Here is a 15,716-nt window from a genome sequence, read left to right on the forward strand (position 1 = left end):
CTGATTTTTCCCTTCTCTATGAGCCGTCTCCCTATGTCAGGCATGACTCTAAGTGTTGCAGTTTGCGTGCCACCGTATGCCGTCCTTAGACTCATCACCGCGGATTCTGGCAGCTCCACATCGAACTGTGATTTAACCGCACATAGAATGTCCGTTTTCTCGGTGATCTCGTCTATATCCTTTACCTCGACCAGCATTGTCTCAGTCAGCGCTCTGACATCAACATTGCTGCCCAGGACCGCCTTCATTGTGTTCTGAAGCTCCGCGGTTTTTGGGTCAGATACCTTGTTTAGGAGGATTAGTAATTCCCCCTTAGCTGTGCGCCTGACAGCCTGTACGGCTTGTCCTAGCTCTTGCAGCTGCGGTTCAGCCTTAATCTTTTTAAGGATGTCCGCATAGGACCCTCCAGAGGAGGTGGCGATCACTATCGCGTCATTGCGAGGTGGTCGCATCCTTGGCTTCCTTATCTTCTGTCTTACCTGTTGCCATTCCTCAGGCTTCTTCCCAGGTTTTTTGGGCTTGCTGGTGCTCTCTGTCCCAGCGTGTTTCCCCTTTTTAGCACTTTGGCTGGCATTGCTGTCCGGTGCCTTGTGCATCGCCTTTTTTGCCGGTACAGCTAGCGTTTTACCAGTTTCTTGGCCCCTGGGGCGCTTACTATTTCCGCTCGCGAGCATTTCTGCGCAGGCTTTATTGGCTGTCTCCTTAGCCTTTTCCTGTTCCTCGATTATGCCCTGCACAGCCGACAGGACTTCCCGCTGGAGATAGTCGATTTCGTCGACAATATCCCTCATGGGGTTTGTTATGGAGCGCTTTTCGTCCATTAGCCTCTTCAGCTCCCTGGCCTTCGATCCCAGGCCGGGCAGCTGTTTTAGCACATCACCCTGCTCTTCGTGAGCAGCTTTTGGGGAGCTTTTTCCTCCTACTGGGGGTGTGCCGGGCTGCTTGCCACCGCACTCCACCCTTTTTTCTGGCGATCTCGCCATCGCAGTGCTTTTCTTAAACGGGTCAGCTCCCATGTTGGCCCAGTCAGGTAGACTGGACAACGGCGTGTGAAAGCCGTCGGCATTAGGCGGCGGCGCCAGGCCTTTGTTGGCCGGCGTGCCTCCACTATCGTTTGGCACAACTCCTAGGCTGGCGCCAGGATGTTGTGCCCCCGATCCCCTGCCCGACATTTCCCCGCCTGGAGGATTCAGTGCGTGTGCACTGGTTTTTCGGGGAGGTTGGACCTTTTTCCCGCAGTATCCTGCTGATCTTCAATCGGACACAATTTAAAGAAAGAAAATAAAAAATAAAATTTAAAATAAAGAATAAATCTTAATATTAAAAAATAAATATATTTCAATTTCTTTAAAAGTACTGCCCAAATTCAAAAGATCCGCCCAGTATTTCCCTACGTGCACGGCACACACTTACGTGCTTGGCCTGCACCCTGTCCGAAGCTCTCTGCTATGGCACCCGCAGCCCCTTTCGCGCACTACGATCAGCTGATCGCGCAAGCGCTTTCCACCACTGAACGTGTGTTTGCGAAAATAAAAGCGCGAGTGGAAATTTGGCAACAACTAACAAACAATGAGTGGCCGGCCCCTGCCTGGCCGCCAAACCTGTTGGGGATACAATTCCCAGATGTCGCCCACGGCCTCCTGGCCACCAGAGGATGTCCAGGTACGTGTGCTGGTTCTCCTAGCCGGATGGCCGGCTGCGCTTTTTGATTTGTGCTAAAAACTAGAAGGGTTAGACGGAGCGATTTTAAGACGCGACCGCACTCTCTGCTTTCTCAACCTCAATTTCTGGGAAGGTTGGTATTCCTCAGTGTTGCCTCTACACTAATATGGTCTCACGATTCTGGCTTTCAGATTATCACCCTTGATGAGTTGGAAGTCGGACAGAGCTACGTTTGTTCCTGCAATAACGAGCATTTTAAGAAGGTGGAATACAACACTAGTTCGCAACCATTGGCCAATTTGACTCCGTTTAACAATAGTCGATCTAATAATCAGCGGTTCACTAAAAGTTACCGACCCGCATCTCCTCTAAAAAACGGATATCTATCAAGCAGCAATGGACCTGTTACTGCGTGTAGTGGAGGAGTGGCCAACAGGAGTCCATTGAACGCGTCCCGCTTTACTGAGCGTGACAGTGATACGTAATGGAACTAAACCGCGCCGCATTATGCGCTTGTTGTTAAACAAGCGTAACAGTCCAAGCTTCGAACACGTGCTGACGGCCATCACGCAAGTGGTTCGTCTAGATAAGGGATATGTCAGAAAGGTATTCACCCTGTCAGGTGCATCGGTGGTTCAACTGTCCGATTTTTTTGGACCCGATGATGTTTTCTTTGCATATGGCACTGAGCAAATCAACACTGCGGAGGACTTTAAGCTGGAAACGGAAGAGCAACGTTCTATTAGTGTCATACGCAAGACCCTGCGCACGGCCGGTACCACCTGCAAAGGACCCAAGCCCAAGATGCCTATTAAGAGCAAAAATCATTATCCTCCACTGGTAGGTTCGGAGGAATTCAAAGCCTCTGCCCCGCCCGAACACCATAAGCAAGCGCCCTTACTTAAAAGCCCTGGCCTAGAGATAGATGATTTGCCAGCAGATATTCGGGAAAGATACACATTGGGTCAAATTATAGGCGACGGAAACTTTGCCATTGTGCTCAAAATCGTGCACCGTCAAACGGGTGAATCATATGCCTTGAAAATAATAGATAAGAACAAATGCAGGGGCAAGGAGCACTACATTGATGCTGAGGTTCGAGTCATGAAGAAGTTGGATCTTCCTCATATAATATCCCTTATAAAGGATGTGGACAAACATACAAATATGTATCTGGTATTGGAGTATGTAAGTGGTAAGCTGTAATTTTTATACAGTACATTTCAAAATGTATTAAATTAATTAATTTTAGGTGGTGATCTGTTCGATGCAATTACTCAGGTAACTCGGTTCTCAGAAAGTCAGTCGCGTATTATGATTAGGCATTTGGGGTCAGCCATGGCTTACCTGCATTCCATGGGCATTGTGCACCGGGATATCAAGCCTGAGAACCTCCTAGTAATGCGCTTGTAGTTCAAAATAATCAGTGTAGAGAAAATAATGATAAAAACTATTTACATTTATAGGTGGAACTAGATGAATATGGAAACGTTCTCGAACTAAAGTTAGCTGATTTTGGACTAGCATGTGAAGTAAACGATCTTCTCTATGCCGTCTGCGGTACACCAACTTATGTCGCACCAGAGATATTGTTGGAAGTCGGATATGGGTTAAAGGTGATAATTAACCATATAAAAGCTGCATTAAGTTTGTTAAATATTCCCGTATTTTCATCCTGCAGATCGACGTTTGGGCCGCCGGCATCATTTTGTACATATTACTTTGCGGATTTCCACCGTTTGTTGCGCCTGACAACCAGCAGGAACCACTGTTCGATGCTATTATCTCGGGTATTTACGAGTTTCCGGATCCATACTGGTCTGATATAGGCGACGGCGTACGCGATCTGATCGCTAATATGCTGCAGTCGGATCCGGACGTTCGCTTTACAAGCGAAGACATCCTTGATCACTATTGGACGATGGAAATTGAGAAAAAGGAATGCGAAAATTATAATAGATGAAAAGTGCCCGTGTGGAATGTTTAAATAAACTCCATTTATGACGGAGAAAGTTTTGTATTCTGTATGTTTAAACGCTATTATATAAGCCATAATTTATTTGTACTTATAGCCACAAAAGCTATGTGATTATATTCGTGCAGCAATACCCAGACGACCATCGAACAATACTGACGGAAATAAACAGAAGCATTTCATAAATCCAATATTCCAATATTCAAAAAATTAAATTACAGTATTGTATTTGATTTTTAAGTATTTATTTAAATAGTTGCAGACAAATATATTTTTATTTCGTACACTATACGATTTCAAGATTTTAACCCTACCCTACCCTACGACAAGCCATGTCCGTCTGTCTGCCTGTTTGTCCGTCTGTCCGTCCATCTGTATGAATGCTGAGATCTCAGAAACTACAAAAGCTAAAAGGTTGAGATTTCCCACACATATTCTTGGGCTTCCTACGCAGCGCAAGTTTATTTCAGCCGAGTGCCACGCCCCCTCTAACGCCCACAATCGCCCACTAACAATTTTAAAATGTGTCTGACGCCCACACCTTTACAGATTTCCGAGAAGTATAAATGCAATTTTGTTGTGTCATTTAAACGGAATTGAAGTGCTCTTTCCATAGGTGCCAAAAGTTTATATTTTAAATTCAAAATGTAAGTACAGTTAACATTAAAATATGGGAAAATACTTTTGACCACCTCTGTATCTAGTAAATAATTATTTATATTATAATATACTATACATGAAAAAGTCAACCAAACCCCAAAAACTAAAAGCTGGCGGAAAATTTTCTTTTTTGGTTTAAAAATAGAATTGGGATCTATATTTTGTGAATCAATTACATTTCCTTAAAAATTAATTTTTTACACAAAGATATGTTAATATGATAATAAAGTTCCATCACTTACGCATATTTACTCAACCAGGTCGCTCGTGTTTTTCTCTGTCAAGCGGAATAATCTTTAATAGGTTATGGGCCTATGGGATGTGGCCTCAGGCGAGATGGAACTGGAGAGTGCCGCTGAAGACTCAAATTGGGCGAGCAAGAACAGGAAAGCTTTGGCAATGATCACCCTAAGTGTTAAAACATCCCAGCTGAGTTACATCAAATCCTGTACGACGGCATTTGAGGCATGGACGAAGCTAAAGGAGGCGCACCAGCCGAGTGGTCCCGTTAGAAAAGTATCACTCTACAAACAGTTACTGAGCCTATAAATGGAGGATGGCCAAAATGTTTCCAGCCACCTGAACTCTTTCAGCGAAGTTCTAGATCAGCTTTCGTCAGTGGGCATCGAGATGAGTGATGAGCTACGAGCAATAATCCTGTTATCCAGTCTTCCCAAAGAGTACGAAAATTTTGTGGTCGCCATTGAGACGCGGGATTTCTTACCAGAATTCGAGGTGCTGCGAATGAAAGTGAAAGAGGAAGGAGAAAGACGGTCTCATTCTCAAGAAAACGACACGCACGCACAGGCGTTTGTTGCTACGAAGTCATTCAACAAGAAGAAGAGTGTCATTTGCTACAAATGCTACAAGGGCACATCAAAGCCGAATGTCGGAATGATGGATCTCAAAAGAAGAAGCCACCTCCAACAGGTGTTCAAATGCAGTGCAGCTTGTTGGGAGCCCTGGACTCAGATAGCCTTGGTCGTTCGAAGTGGTGTTTGGATAGCGGAGCTACGAGTCATATGTGCTGCGACGATAAGATGTTTACAAGCATGAAGGAGCATTCTGAGTTGATTGGATTGGCTGGAGACGGATTCCTAAAAGCGGAGGGAAAAGGAGTTGTCAAGCTTAAAACAGATCGGTACACCATTGTCCTAAGCGACGTTCTGTATGTGCCAATGATGAAGGCAAATTTTATGTCTGTAAGTCAAACTGTATCGAAAGGCAATCTGGTGCATTTTAACGAGAAGCATGCCAAAATTATTCAGAGCGGAGAGTGTATACTACAAATCAACAGGACTGGAAATCTGTATATGGGCACTTCCAAAATGTCGCTCGGGACATTTGCACACCTTTAAAGTTGAAAAAAAATGGTAAAACAATGGATTTTAATTTTAATTATGGGCTTTTCTTTTCACTCTTCCCAAGCTCTATATTTGGTAAAAATCTTAATTTTGTACCACTTTTAGTTTTTAAGATATCGGTAAAAAACTGCCGTATTCGCTCGGGACAAAAATAGAAGTGGATTTCGGGGAAGTTCATACAACACCAGAAATTAGCGAATTCTGATGGAATATTTGAATGCGATTTTTTTTAGAATGTTGTTCAAACATGTCGCTGTGAAATGCTTTTGGTTTTACTCAAAAATTCTTTGCCGTTTTTTTTTTATGCAGTTTCAACCACATTCGCTCGGGACATGTCGCTCGGGACATTTTTTCCGACAGTTTTGTAAAGCGGATTTCTTTACCTCTATCTCTCAATTGCTGGATGTTTTGCTTTTAACTTAATAGTTTAGCATGTGAATGAAGCATTCAGTACAGAAAAATGTCACATATGAGCATTCCTATAGGATAAATTTACAACAGAAGACAGGTCCAAAAAATAACAAAAAAAATAGCCAAAAACTGATTTTTGCGTATATTGGTGGGGTTTGTCATAAAAATAATCAAACTATACTCCAAATTTGTAGTTAAGCTCAGTATCCAACTAATTAGAAACTAATATCGGGGCACAATCATGTGGAAATATGTTTTATTCAAGTTTCAAGGTTTTTGGCTTGGTGGACTTTTTTTGGAAGTACCCATATATTCGAGGGAATGTCCGGCCAATGCCTTGCTGCATCCAGTATCGATGGAATGCTATGGCACATGCGATATGGTCATTTGAATTTTCGTAGCTTAACCGATTGTTTCAAAAAGGATATGGTTCGTGGAATCGAAGGCTGTAATATCCCACCAAATGCATCATGTAGGACATGTATGCTAAGCAAAATACATGTTCCACCATTCCCACAGAAAACTGAGAGTAGAGCCAGTAAAGTGCTGGAACTAGTTCACACAGATGTATGCGGCCCTTTTAGTACACGATCTCTGGGCGGAAATCGTTACTTTCTTTCGTTCATAGACGACAAGTCCCGGCGTATCTTTGTTTACTTTCTAAAAGGCAAATACGAAGTTTTCTCGAAGTTTGTGGAATTTAAGGAGCTTGTGGAAAGGCAAACAGGAAAGCTTATAAAGTGCATATGTAGCGACAATGGAAAGGAATTTGTTAACACGACCTTTGATAAATTCCTTAAAGCAAATGGAATCATGCGTCAGCTAACAATCCCGTACACCCCACAACAAAACGGCGTAGCAGAGAGAGATGGCGCGTTGTTTGCTGACACAATCTGGACTTGGCGAATTGTTATGGGGAGAGGCTATATACACGGCTGTATACCTGCGAAACCGATCGCCAACAAGCGCTTTGACAGACATTACTCCAATGGAAGCGTGGAACGGTAAAAAGCCTTCAATTTCTCATTTAAAAGTTTTTGGTTCTTTCGCAGTAGCTTTGGACAAAGGTCACCAACGCAGCAAATTCCAAAAAAAGCGAAAGGCATACCGAATGGTTGGCTATTCTCGAACAGCCAAAGGATATAGGCTCTATGATCCGAACACAGGACAAGTCATCGAGAAGAGGGATGTACTGTTCGACGAGCGAGCATTTGACCCTACGCTGGTTTAATTTCTTTTGACCTACCACAAGGCAACGGTACTCCAGAGCTCCAAGTAGAGGATGAAATCGACAGCAAGGATTTAATCTCTAATGGCGAAGGCAAGCCCTGTTCAAGCGGGTACGACCGATCGGACGGGAAGAGCAAGGATGCGGAACAACATGGTCACAGCAGTGATGAGTTCATCAGCTCAGAGGATGGGGACAGCGCAGAGGACGGTGACTTAGAGGACGACCGCGCGGAAGTTGAAGACATCGGAGCCAGAGACGTAGGACGAGTGGGTCCTGGAAGACCAAAACTTATTCGAACGGGCAAGCCTGGACGCCCGCGAAAACAGTACAATGTCCTGGGAGCAGCAGTTAATGGCAAAATATTTCTTCCGGTAAGCTACCAAGAAGCAATTAGTTGTCCCGATTCCGAGCTGTGGCTAGAAGCGATGGAAAAAGAATACAAGGCCTTGATGACTAATCAAACTTGGCAGATCGTAGACCTTCCTACCAACGCACGCGCTATTGGATGTAAATGGGTTTTTACAGTGAAGTGGGATGCCAATGGGCAAGTGCAACGGTACAAAGCACGTTTAGTAGCTAAGGGTTGCTCACAGCAGTATGGAATTAATTATTTCGAGACTTTTTCACCTGTCTGTAGGATGGAAAGCATCCGTTTCATACTGGCCTTGGCTGGACAATTAAAACTATATTTGCATCAAATGGATGTATGCACTGCCTATTTGAATACCGATTTAACTGACACTGTTTACAGTGGTTCACAGCTTATTTCAACCAGTCTACACCAAAAAATTTAACAGCCCATAAAAACTAAACAAAACATGCTATCAAAATAATTTAAACGCAGAATACATCTATGATGAAACACATTAGTGTATAATAATGTTATGATTTTTTAAATATTTTACAAATATTTTTTATGAATTAATTAAAAAAAAGCCCAAAAAAAAAGGCCACATCTTATTTCAACCAGTTAACAAAAAAATCGAATAAATTAACATTGTGGCTAATAACTTTTTTTTTTAATTTGGCATGACTACCCTTTTGTTTACCAACAATTTAATGTTAACTTTACATGGATACAATGCCTTTTGTTGTTGTTGCCAAGTAAAAACTTCTCTCCACCCTTGGAAAGGACTTTTGGCATAGTTTCGTCTAAAAATATTGTGTTTTCCAACATTTTTCCGTTATGTGGACTTCCAATTTGGTTTTGTGGTAATGTTAAGACACATTTTATTCATAATCATTAGCTTTCGACAGCTCTGAATGAGCTGAATCTGCAAAAAAAATATCCATTTCCCATGGGTCATTTCTTTAGTTAAATCAAAAATTAATTTATATTTCAAAATCCTTACAGTTTTTAATTCATTTATCCTTTTGAATGTGAAGATGAACTCAAATCTTAATCGCGGAATAAAAAAAAAATTATGGAAGGACCTGTTTGACAATTATAGGCCCAAAACAATTAGCGTTCGGGAAGAGAGTGGAACTACAAGTTTGATGAAGTTCTTCGTTGAATTGGTTTTAGTTCATGTAAAAACGAGCCTTGTCTATATATGAACACAGATGGACCCCATTTATCCCTTATTCTGGTATACGTGGACGATTTGATCATAGCCTGCCAAGACAAGGAAGATCTGATAAACATTAAAAGCAAAATCTCTAAATCGTTTGACTGTGTCGACCAAGGACAGTTACACATGTTCCTTGGTATGAAAGTTCAACGAGAAGGCGAATTGGGAGATATTACTTTAAGTCAGAGCCAATATATTGAAAATTTGCTTCATCGACACGGCATTCGAGAGTGCAAACCAGCTACCACACCACTTGATGCAGGTTTTCAAGTTTCATGCGACAAGGATGGATGCAAAAAGGTGAACGAGCAGGAATACCAAAAGGCCATTGGTGAAATCATGTGGCTGGCTCTATGCACAAGACCAGCTATATTACATTCAATATCTAAATTGGCCCAACGTAATAAGGATCCCCACATTGAGCATTGGACAGGAGTAAAGCATGTTCTTCGATATTTGGCATCAACAAAGGATCTAAAGTTGCATTACAAGAATTCTAAGGAGGCATTATCTGGATATGTGGACGCAGACTGGGGCGGTGATAAAACTGATAGGAAATCGCGTACAGGATATGTCTTCTACCTAGCTGGAAAACCGATATCTTGGAAGTCAGAAAAACAACGCAGTGTGGCACTCAGCAGCACGGAGGCGGAGTACATGGCTTTGTCGTTTGCGTGCAAGGAGGCGATTTCATTGAGACGGCTTATTTTGGAGATCGGCTGCGGGGATTCCAAAACATCGACTACAATGCATACCGACAATTTAAGTGCTCAGCAATTGGCTAAAAATCCTGTACACCATTCGAGATCTAAGCATATAGACATTAGGTACCACTTTGTACGAAATATTGTTAGGGAAGGGCAAATCATTCTTCAGTATCTTCCAACTAATCAGATGATTAACTAAAAATCTGCAAAAACAAAAGCATTGCGAGCTTACTAAAAAGTTATCTCTATATTAAATGAATAATAGTTTTTCTTACATTGAGGAAGGGTATTGAAACAGCACTGTAATCTCTTAGCATTATGCCTTATATCGATATATCACGATATTGAATCACGTACCATCATTGACGTTATCGAATAAAGTTCCATCACTTACGCATATTTACTCAACCAGGTCGCACGTGTTTTTCTCTGTCAAGCGGAATAATCTTCAATAATATTAATGGACTAGGTGTTTTTATTGAAGTTTGTTTTTAAACATTTTTAATGTCGCGTCCGTAATCAAAAAACCTAATTTTTTCTTTTCACTAGTCCAATTCGCGACACATATAGACCAGCTTTTATGCCTAAAGCAAGGATATTTGGAACAAATTAATAAAAATGTTTGACACTAAAAATTAGCGCATTAATATTTTTAAAGAAATAAAGAAAAAGTCTATCGCGTCCGTTATTTCTATTTTTTATTACTAGATAATAATTATTTTTTTTTGTGAATTTAATTGTTTTATTTGAAGCTATGAAAAACGTCAAAGTTTTTGCTTTTCATGAATTTATATTTAAAATATATATATATATTTTATATATTTTATATATATTTAATAATATTTATATAATTTACAACAAATTTTGCTATCAGAGGGAAAAAACTTATCTACACTTAGAAAAAAAATCGCCCTGAATTTTAGAAAATCACCATACATTTTAAGCCAAAGGCAGCTCGCCTTGCCTTTTAGAAAAAATATTTCTAAAAATTAGAAAAAAAAATTCTGAAATTTAGGGTTAGTTTTTGCAAAATTAAATAAGAAGAAGAAAAAAAAATCGGGGAATCGGGAGTTATGCCGACCTCACCCCTCTGTCAGTGCGGGGTGTTGTTGTTGGGGTTCTCGTTTCTCAACTTATTTTTCTCTCCTCTATCTAAACACATGGATGACGTCCCGATGCTTGTACACAAACACACTATTAATCTTAAATTGTAACTGAAATAATAACTGAAATTATTATATTATTTATTAATGATAAACAAAAAAATCAAATAACTTACTATCTTGAGAAAAACATTTTGGTCGCTCGCGGGAATCGAACCCCTTACCTCACAGTTTGCAGTCAAACACTCTACTAGCTGCGCCAGGGAAGCATCACGAGGGGCGCTGTACAAAGAACATTCTCATTCTGTTCTCTTGGGTTCTAGGTTTATACTCTTATTATTCCATTATGTGTGTGTTAGCCAGGGAAGCATCACGAGGGGCGCTGTACAAAGTACATTCTCATTCTGTTCTCTTGGGTTCTAGATTTATACTCTTATTATTCCATTATGTGTGTGTTAGCCAGGGAAGCATCACGAGGGGCGCTGTACAAAGTACATTCTCATTCTGTTCTCTTGGGTTCTAGGTTTATACTCTTATTTATCCATTATGTGTGTGTTAGCTTACCTTAATCCTTATTTGTATTAAAGTATACATATTAATGCGCCAAAAAAAAAAGAAGCAAAAAATGTCCGCCTCGACGTGGGATCGAACACACGCTTCCGAATATAAGCGTAGAAAACAAATAATCCGCTCGCATTAGACCCCTAGGCTACCGATTGGGCCAATTTCTCAAAATGTAAGGCGATTTTTTCTTAGTTTGAAAGAAAAATTTCTGAATAACAGAAAATTTTTGTAAAAGTGGATAACAAGAGGAGTTGATCTAATCAGGGTAAGTTTTTCTTATTATTTAGAAAAATATTTCTGAAAAATAGAAATATTTTTTGAATTTCAAGGCGATTTTCAAAGTATGGCGATTTTACAAAATTTTTCTGAGTGTAGTCATTTAGAATTGTTTCAATATGCTCGAGAATAAATATTCTTTACATTCCGTTCCAAAGAAGTGGAGGAATTCCCGTTACCACTACAATTTAAATGTTAAAGTGTTACACAGATTCCAAAATACACCATGCATCCATTACCAGACAATAACAAATTTGTATGGGCCTTACAGCCTTTCCAACTAAAATCAGAATTAAATAAAATACTCTACACGTGCAAATATTTCTAAGATTAACTTTTTTTAAAAAGGGATTTCTGCACTTACTAGCAGAATTTAATTAAACTCTAACCACTAATTTTCATAGAACAAGCTATATAAAAACTATGTTTCTATTAGAATGAGGTGAATTGGGCTAAAATAATTTAACCAAAGTTTCAGTACGAACTTTAGAAACACGTATAATAGCTCTGCAACATTTTAACAACAAGCAACAAAAGTTGCAGTTTTTTGTTAAGTAGCAACATGTCGCGTCCGTAATTGTCGCGTCCGTATTCTTGCACTAGTTTTAGAAAAAAAACCGCTGAATGTTTTGCCACCGAACTTGCTTTGATGTGTTCTCTTACTCAGCAGGTATTCTGGAAAAAAACATATACAAATACATGTATAAATACTTATTATTAATTTTTACAGGGTAAGTTTAGTTTTCAAACTTTAGCTACCTACCTATATTTAAATATTATACAAGGACATTTTATGTAAGTTATCCATTTTAGTATTTTGTATGAAAATAAGAATTGGTTAAACGATTTTGTCCCATTTAAATTTGATTTGATCAGCGCGCTCTTCTGTTTGGAAAGAAAAGCGCGCAAACCTTTTTGGTTTCCTTTTTGTGTTTTTCGGTTTGCTAAATAATTAAAATAGTTTATAATAATATAATTTTATAAAATGTTATTATAATACGTACCTATAATATAAAAATAAATATTTTTAAATCCATATATTTAAAACATGTACAAATATTCAAACTATTCAATCGCAATATTTCTGAGGCTCCTAAAAATCGCTTACACTTCGCACGCTGAATACCCTAGTGACAATTATTCCAATGTGAAGTACCCCCTTCAGTTCTGGAGTGGTGACACATGACAAATTCATTAGGTCAAACGAACGGCCACTGCCGACGAAATCTATCGTGCAAGAAAGGGAAGCCGATATTCATATATTGCTCTCTCTTTTTCTGTCTTATAATCTGCCTGCACTCGGCGGTAGCAGAGACCAATTTCGGTCGCTCCGTCATTCTCTTTTACGCTTAACCGTTATGTTCAGCTAGCGACCAAAATTTGGCTGCATTATTATATATTTCGAAATAAACAAATTAGTTTCCTGTTATAAATTTAATTTGTTTATTCATAAAATTTGAGTTTACTTAAACAATACCTTTACCTAATTCAATTTTGTATTTAACTTGATGTTATAAGTTCATTTTTTAGTTTAAAAAATGGTCCATTAATATTTATTTAAATATTATAACACTAACAGTTTTAATAAATTGCGTTTTTACTAAATAAATACAAATTATTTAGTCGGATATATACCGCTTTAGAAAGGGTATAGGAGCATTGGCACGCGCCAACAGCGAAGATGAAACAAAAGAAATCGGGTAAAGGGGTAAGAAGAAGACTTGGTGCATCGCATTATTTTCAAAGGTTTTCTGAGAGGAGTGTTTTGCGCGGTTAATTAAATATTTTGTGACAAGTGATATATACATAAATTAAAGTCAGGTAAGTGCTACCTTAAATGTAAGATATTGTGATAGGCTTAACATTAACTTGCACTAATTTTGAAAGTGATTTGTGTTTTGCAAAAAAAACCTAGAAAGTTCTGTGTGCATTAGCCGAAAGTGGCAAGCTGAAATGTTTTGTAACAATTAGAAACAAAACAAAAATAAATATATATATATATATATATACACAGATCAAGAAAGTCACCAAAATAATAATTTATCGAAATGCCTGAAGCTGATTATTTCAGATAGTCTGGTTATCGACTACAATCTGGACGGAAGCAGCGGCAAAAAATCCTTAAAAGCACGCAAAGGGCTATATGCGTTGCTCAATGGTCAGTAAGCAATTATTGGAATATTAAATACAAATTGCAATACTTTTTTTTTAGTTAGTGATTTTAATCGACCTATGTTTACTATTGAGTGCGTTAGCGAACTCGAGGTCATTTTTAGAAGTTGAGTTTATAATTCAACGGTCTAGCATTTCAACACACTGCACTCGGTCAGGAGTGAACCTCGGACTTTCTGGGATTTGCAAATTTCGGTAGGTCGTCAACGCTACCTCATCAGCCAGAGAAGAGGATGAGAGCTGAGCGTCGCAGGCGCAACACTTCTGGTCCCAAGAAGTCTCAGTCGGCTTGGCTGAAATAAATGTAATATTTTGGTTAAGTTAAACAACTAAATACGGATCTCACTGCTTAATGCAATCATCAAAATGTACAAGTTGAGTGATGACGTAACTCGCATGCTGGTCATGTCGAAGTTGAAAGATCGCGCACAAATTTGGTTGCACTCTTCTGAGAATCTGCTCTCCCTACCAGCACCGGAACTTTTAACACAACTTGCAGAAGCCTTTCACTTAAAAGAGAGCAAGATAATGTCCCGCCGTAAGTTTCAGGAGCGAAAGTGGCAACACTCTAAAGACTTCGCCACTTTTTTCAACAACAAAACACTATTGGCTGCGCACATCCGGATTGACGACGAGGAGCTAATCGACAGTATTATCGAAGGAATACCAGATACCCTTCTACGACAGCAGGCACACATGCATTGCTTCAATTCGTCTGCAAAGCTGTTGCAGGCATTCGCCAAAGTTTCTTTGCGAAAACCATCCTTCGCATCTGGACGCCCCAAAGTTTCACCCGGAAACCAACCCGGACCCGCTATAAGATGCTTTAACTGCAACTCCATTGGACACTTCGCGGCCGACTGGCGCAAACCTAAACGCGCATACGGAGCTTGATCCGGATGCGGAAGTCTGGAGCACCTTGTATCCCATTGCACCGAGAAGAAAAACATAACCAACAACGAATATGTGAGACCGTTTAAAATTTTCTTTAATTCAGAACCTAATCAATGTTTGTCTGTAGAATGCCTAATCGATTCTGGGAGTCCAATTAGTTTTACAAAGTTATCCTGCGTTGAAAGTATTCTGAGAAGCAACAGCATTAAGTTTAGTGAAAACAATATTACGAATTACGTTGGCTTGAATCACAGCTCTTTAGATATAGAAAGAGAAATTTAATTTTGATTTATTAATTGTGGCAAACAAATCGGTGGCATATAGTACTGTTTTAGGAAGAAATTTTATGAATATTTGTAACTTTAAGATTGTTAGGGAAAATGATTGTGAAAATGATAGGTGTTTAAATGATCGATATATTGAAAACGATTGTGAAAATGATAGTTCTAACGATAGTAGTCTTAAAAACGATCGCATCGGTGATAGTTGTGTTGAAAATGATCGCTCAAATATTGGTTGGACTACAAACGATTGTGTTATTAATAGCGGTATAGAAAATGAGTGTTTAAATGAGAGTATGGATATTAGTGGTTATGACAAGGAAGTTAAGAACGATCGCGAAGTTAAATTTATTAAAAATGTTCGGTTTATAAGTAGAGTTGAACACGATTACAATAACGAAAGAATTAAAACGGATGGGAATACAGATAGTATTAAATTGGTAAAAATGTGTAGTCAAGATAATTTGAAGTTCCAAGATAAAGAGCAACATAATGAAAGCAAACGAAAATTAAGTAATTCTTGCAAAACGATAGAGTTAAGTCCGAGTGGAAAGTGTCAGCCCAGCGATAATTTTGAGTCAGAAATAATGTCAATTGAATATCCTGATCCAACCGATAGCAATCAGTTAAACATAAGCAATAAGTGTGAATTTAATTTAAAGAACAAATTGATAGACATATTTGATAAGTTGTATACGAAACCAAAACGACCTGAGATACCTTTAGTTAAATGGGAAATAAAACGGAATTTTGACAATACTAAACCGTTCAATTACCCTCCAAGGCGTTTATCATACGCAGAGAAAAGTCAGGTCCAGAATTTGTTAGATGATTGCATTCAAAAC

At 39.2% G+C, this 15,716-nt stretch overlaps 2 protein-coding genes across 2 annotated transcripts; both read left to right on the plus strand.

Moving 5' to 3' along the window:
- Positions 1–1,569: 1,569 nt before the first annotated feature.
- LOC138912108 (serine/threonine-protein kinase GE16371-like) lies at positions 1,570–3,836 on the plus strand. The gene is given in 6 exon segments (XM_070211964.1): positions 1,570–1,662; positions 1,854–2,131; positions 2,133–2,857; positions 2,915–3,060; positions 3,129–3,278; positions 3,344–3,836. Coding segments are annotated over 6 exon segments (1,674 nt in total). The 3' UTR covers positions 3,626–3,836.
- Positions 3,837–4,846: 1,010 nt separating this feature from the next.
- On the plus strand, positions 4,847–9,780 carry LOC138912109 (uncharacterized). The gene is made up of 4 exons (XM_070211965.1): positions 4,847–5,185; positions 5,242–5,575; positions 7,325–7,810; positions 8,867–9,780. The coding sequence occupies exons 1-4, from the start codon at positions 4,847–4,849 to the stop codon at positions 9,778–9,780; spliced, it is 2,073 nt and encodes a 690-aa protein (XP_070068066.1).
- The last annotated feature ends 5,936 nt before the right edge of the window (positions 9,781–15,716 follow it).

Source organism: Drosophila takahashii, chromosome 2R, assembly GCF_030179915.1.
Source record: "Drosophila takahashii strain IR98-3 E-12201 chromosome 2R, DtakHiC1v2, whole genome shotgun sequence".
NCBI lineage: Eukaryota > Metazoa > Arthropoda > Insecta > Diptera > Drosophilidae > Drosophila > Drosophila takahashii.

Bases quoted from the DNA above. Each gene is read 5' to 3' on its own strand.
- LOC138912109 (XM_070211965.1), top strand. From the start codon at position 4,847: ATGGAGGATGGCCAAAATGTTTCCAGCCACCTGAACTCTTTCAGCGAA. The intron at 5,576-7,324 runs GTATACTACAAA...ACCTACCACAAG, and splicing joins AATTATTCAGAGCGGAGAGT to GCAACGGTACTCCAGAGCTC. The intron at 7,811-8,866 runs GTAAATGGGTTT...ATATGAACACAG, and splicing joins CAACGCACGCGCTATTGGAT to ATGGACCCCATTTATCCCTT.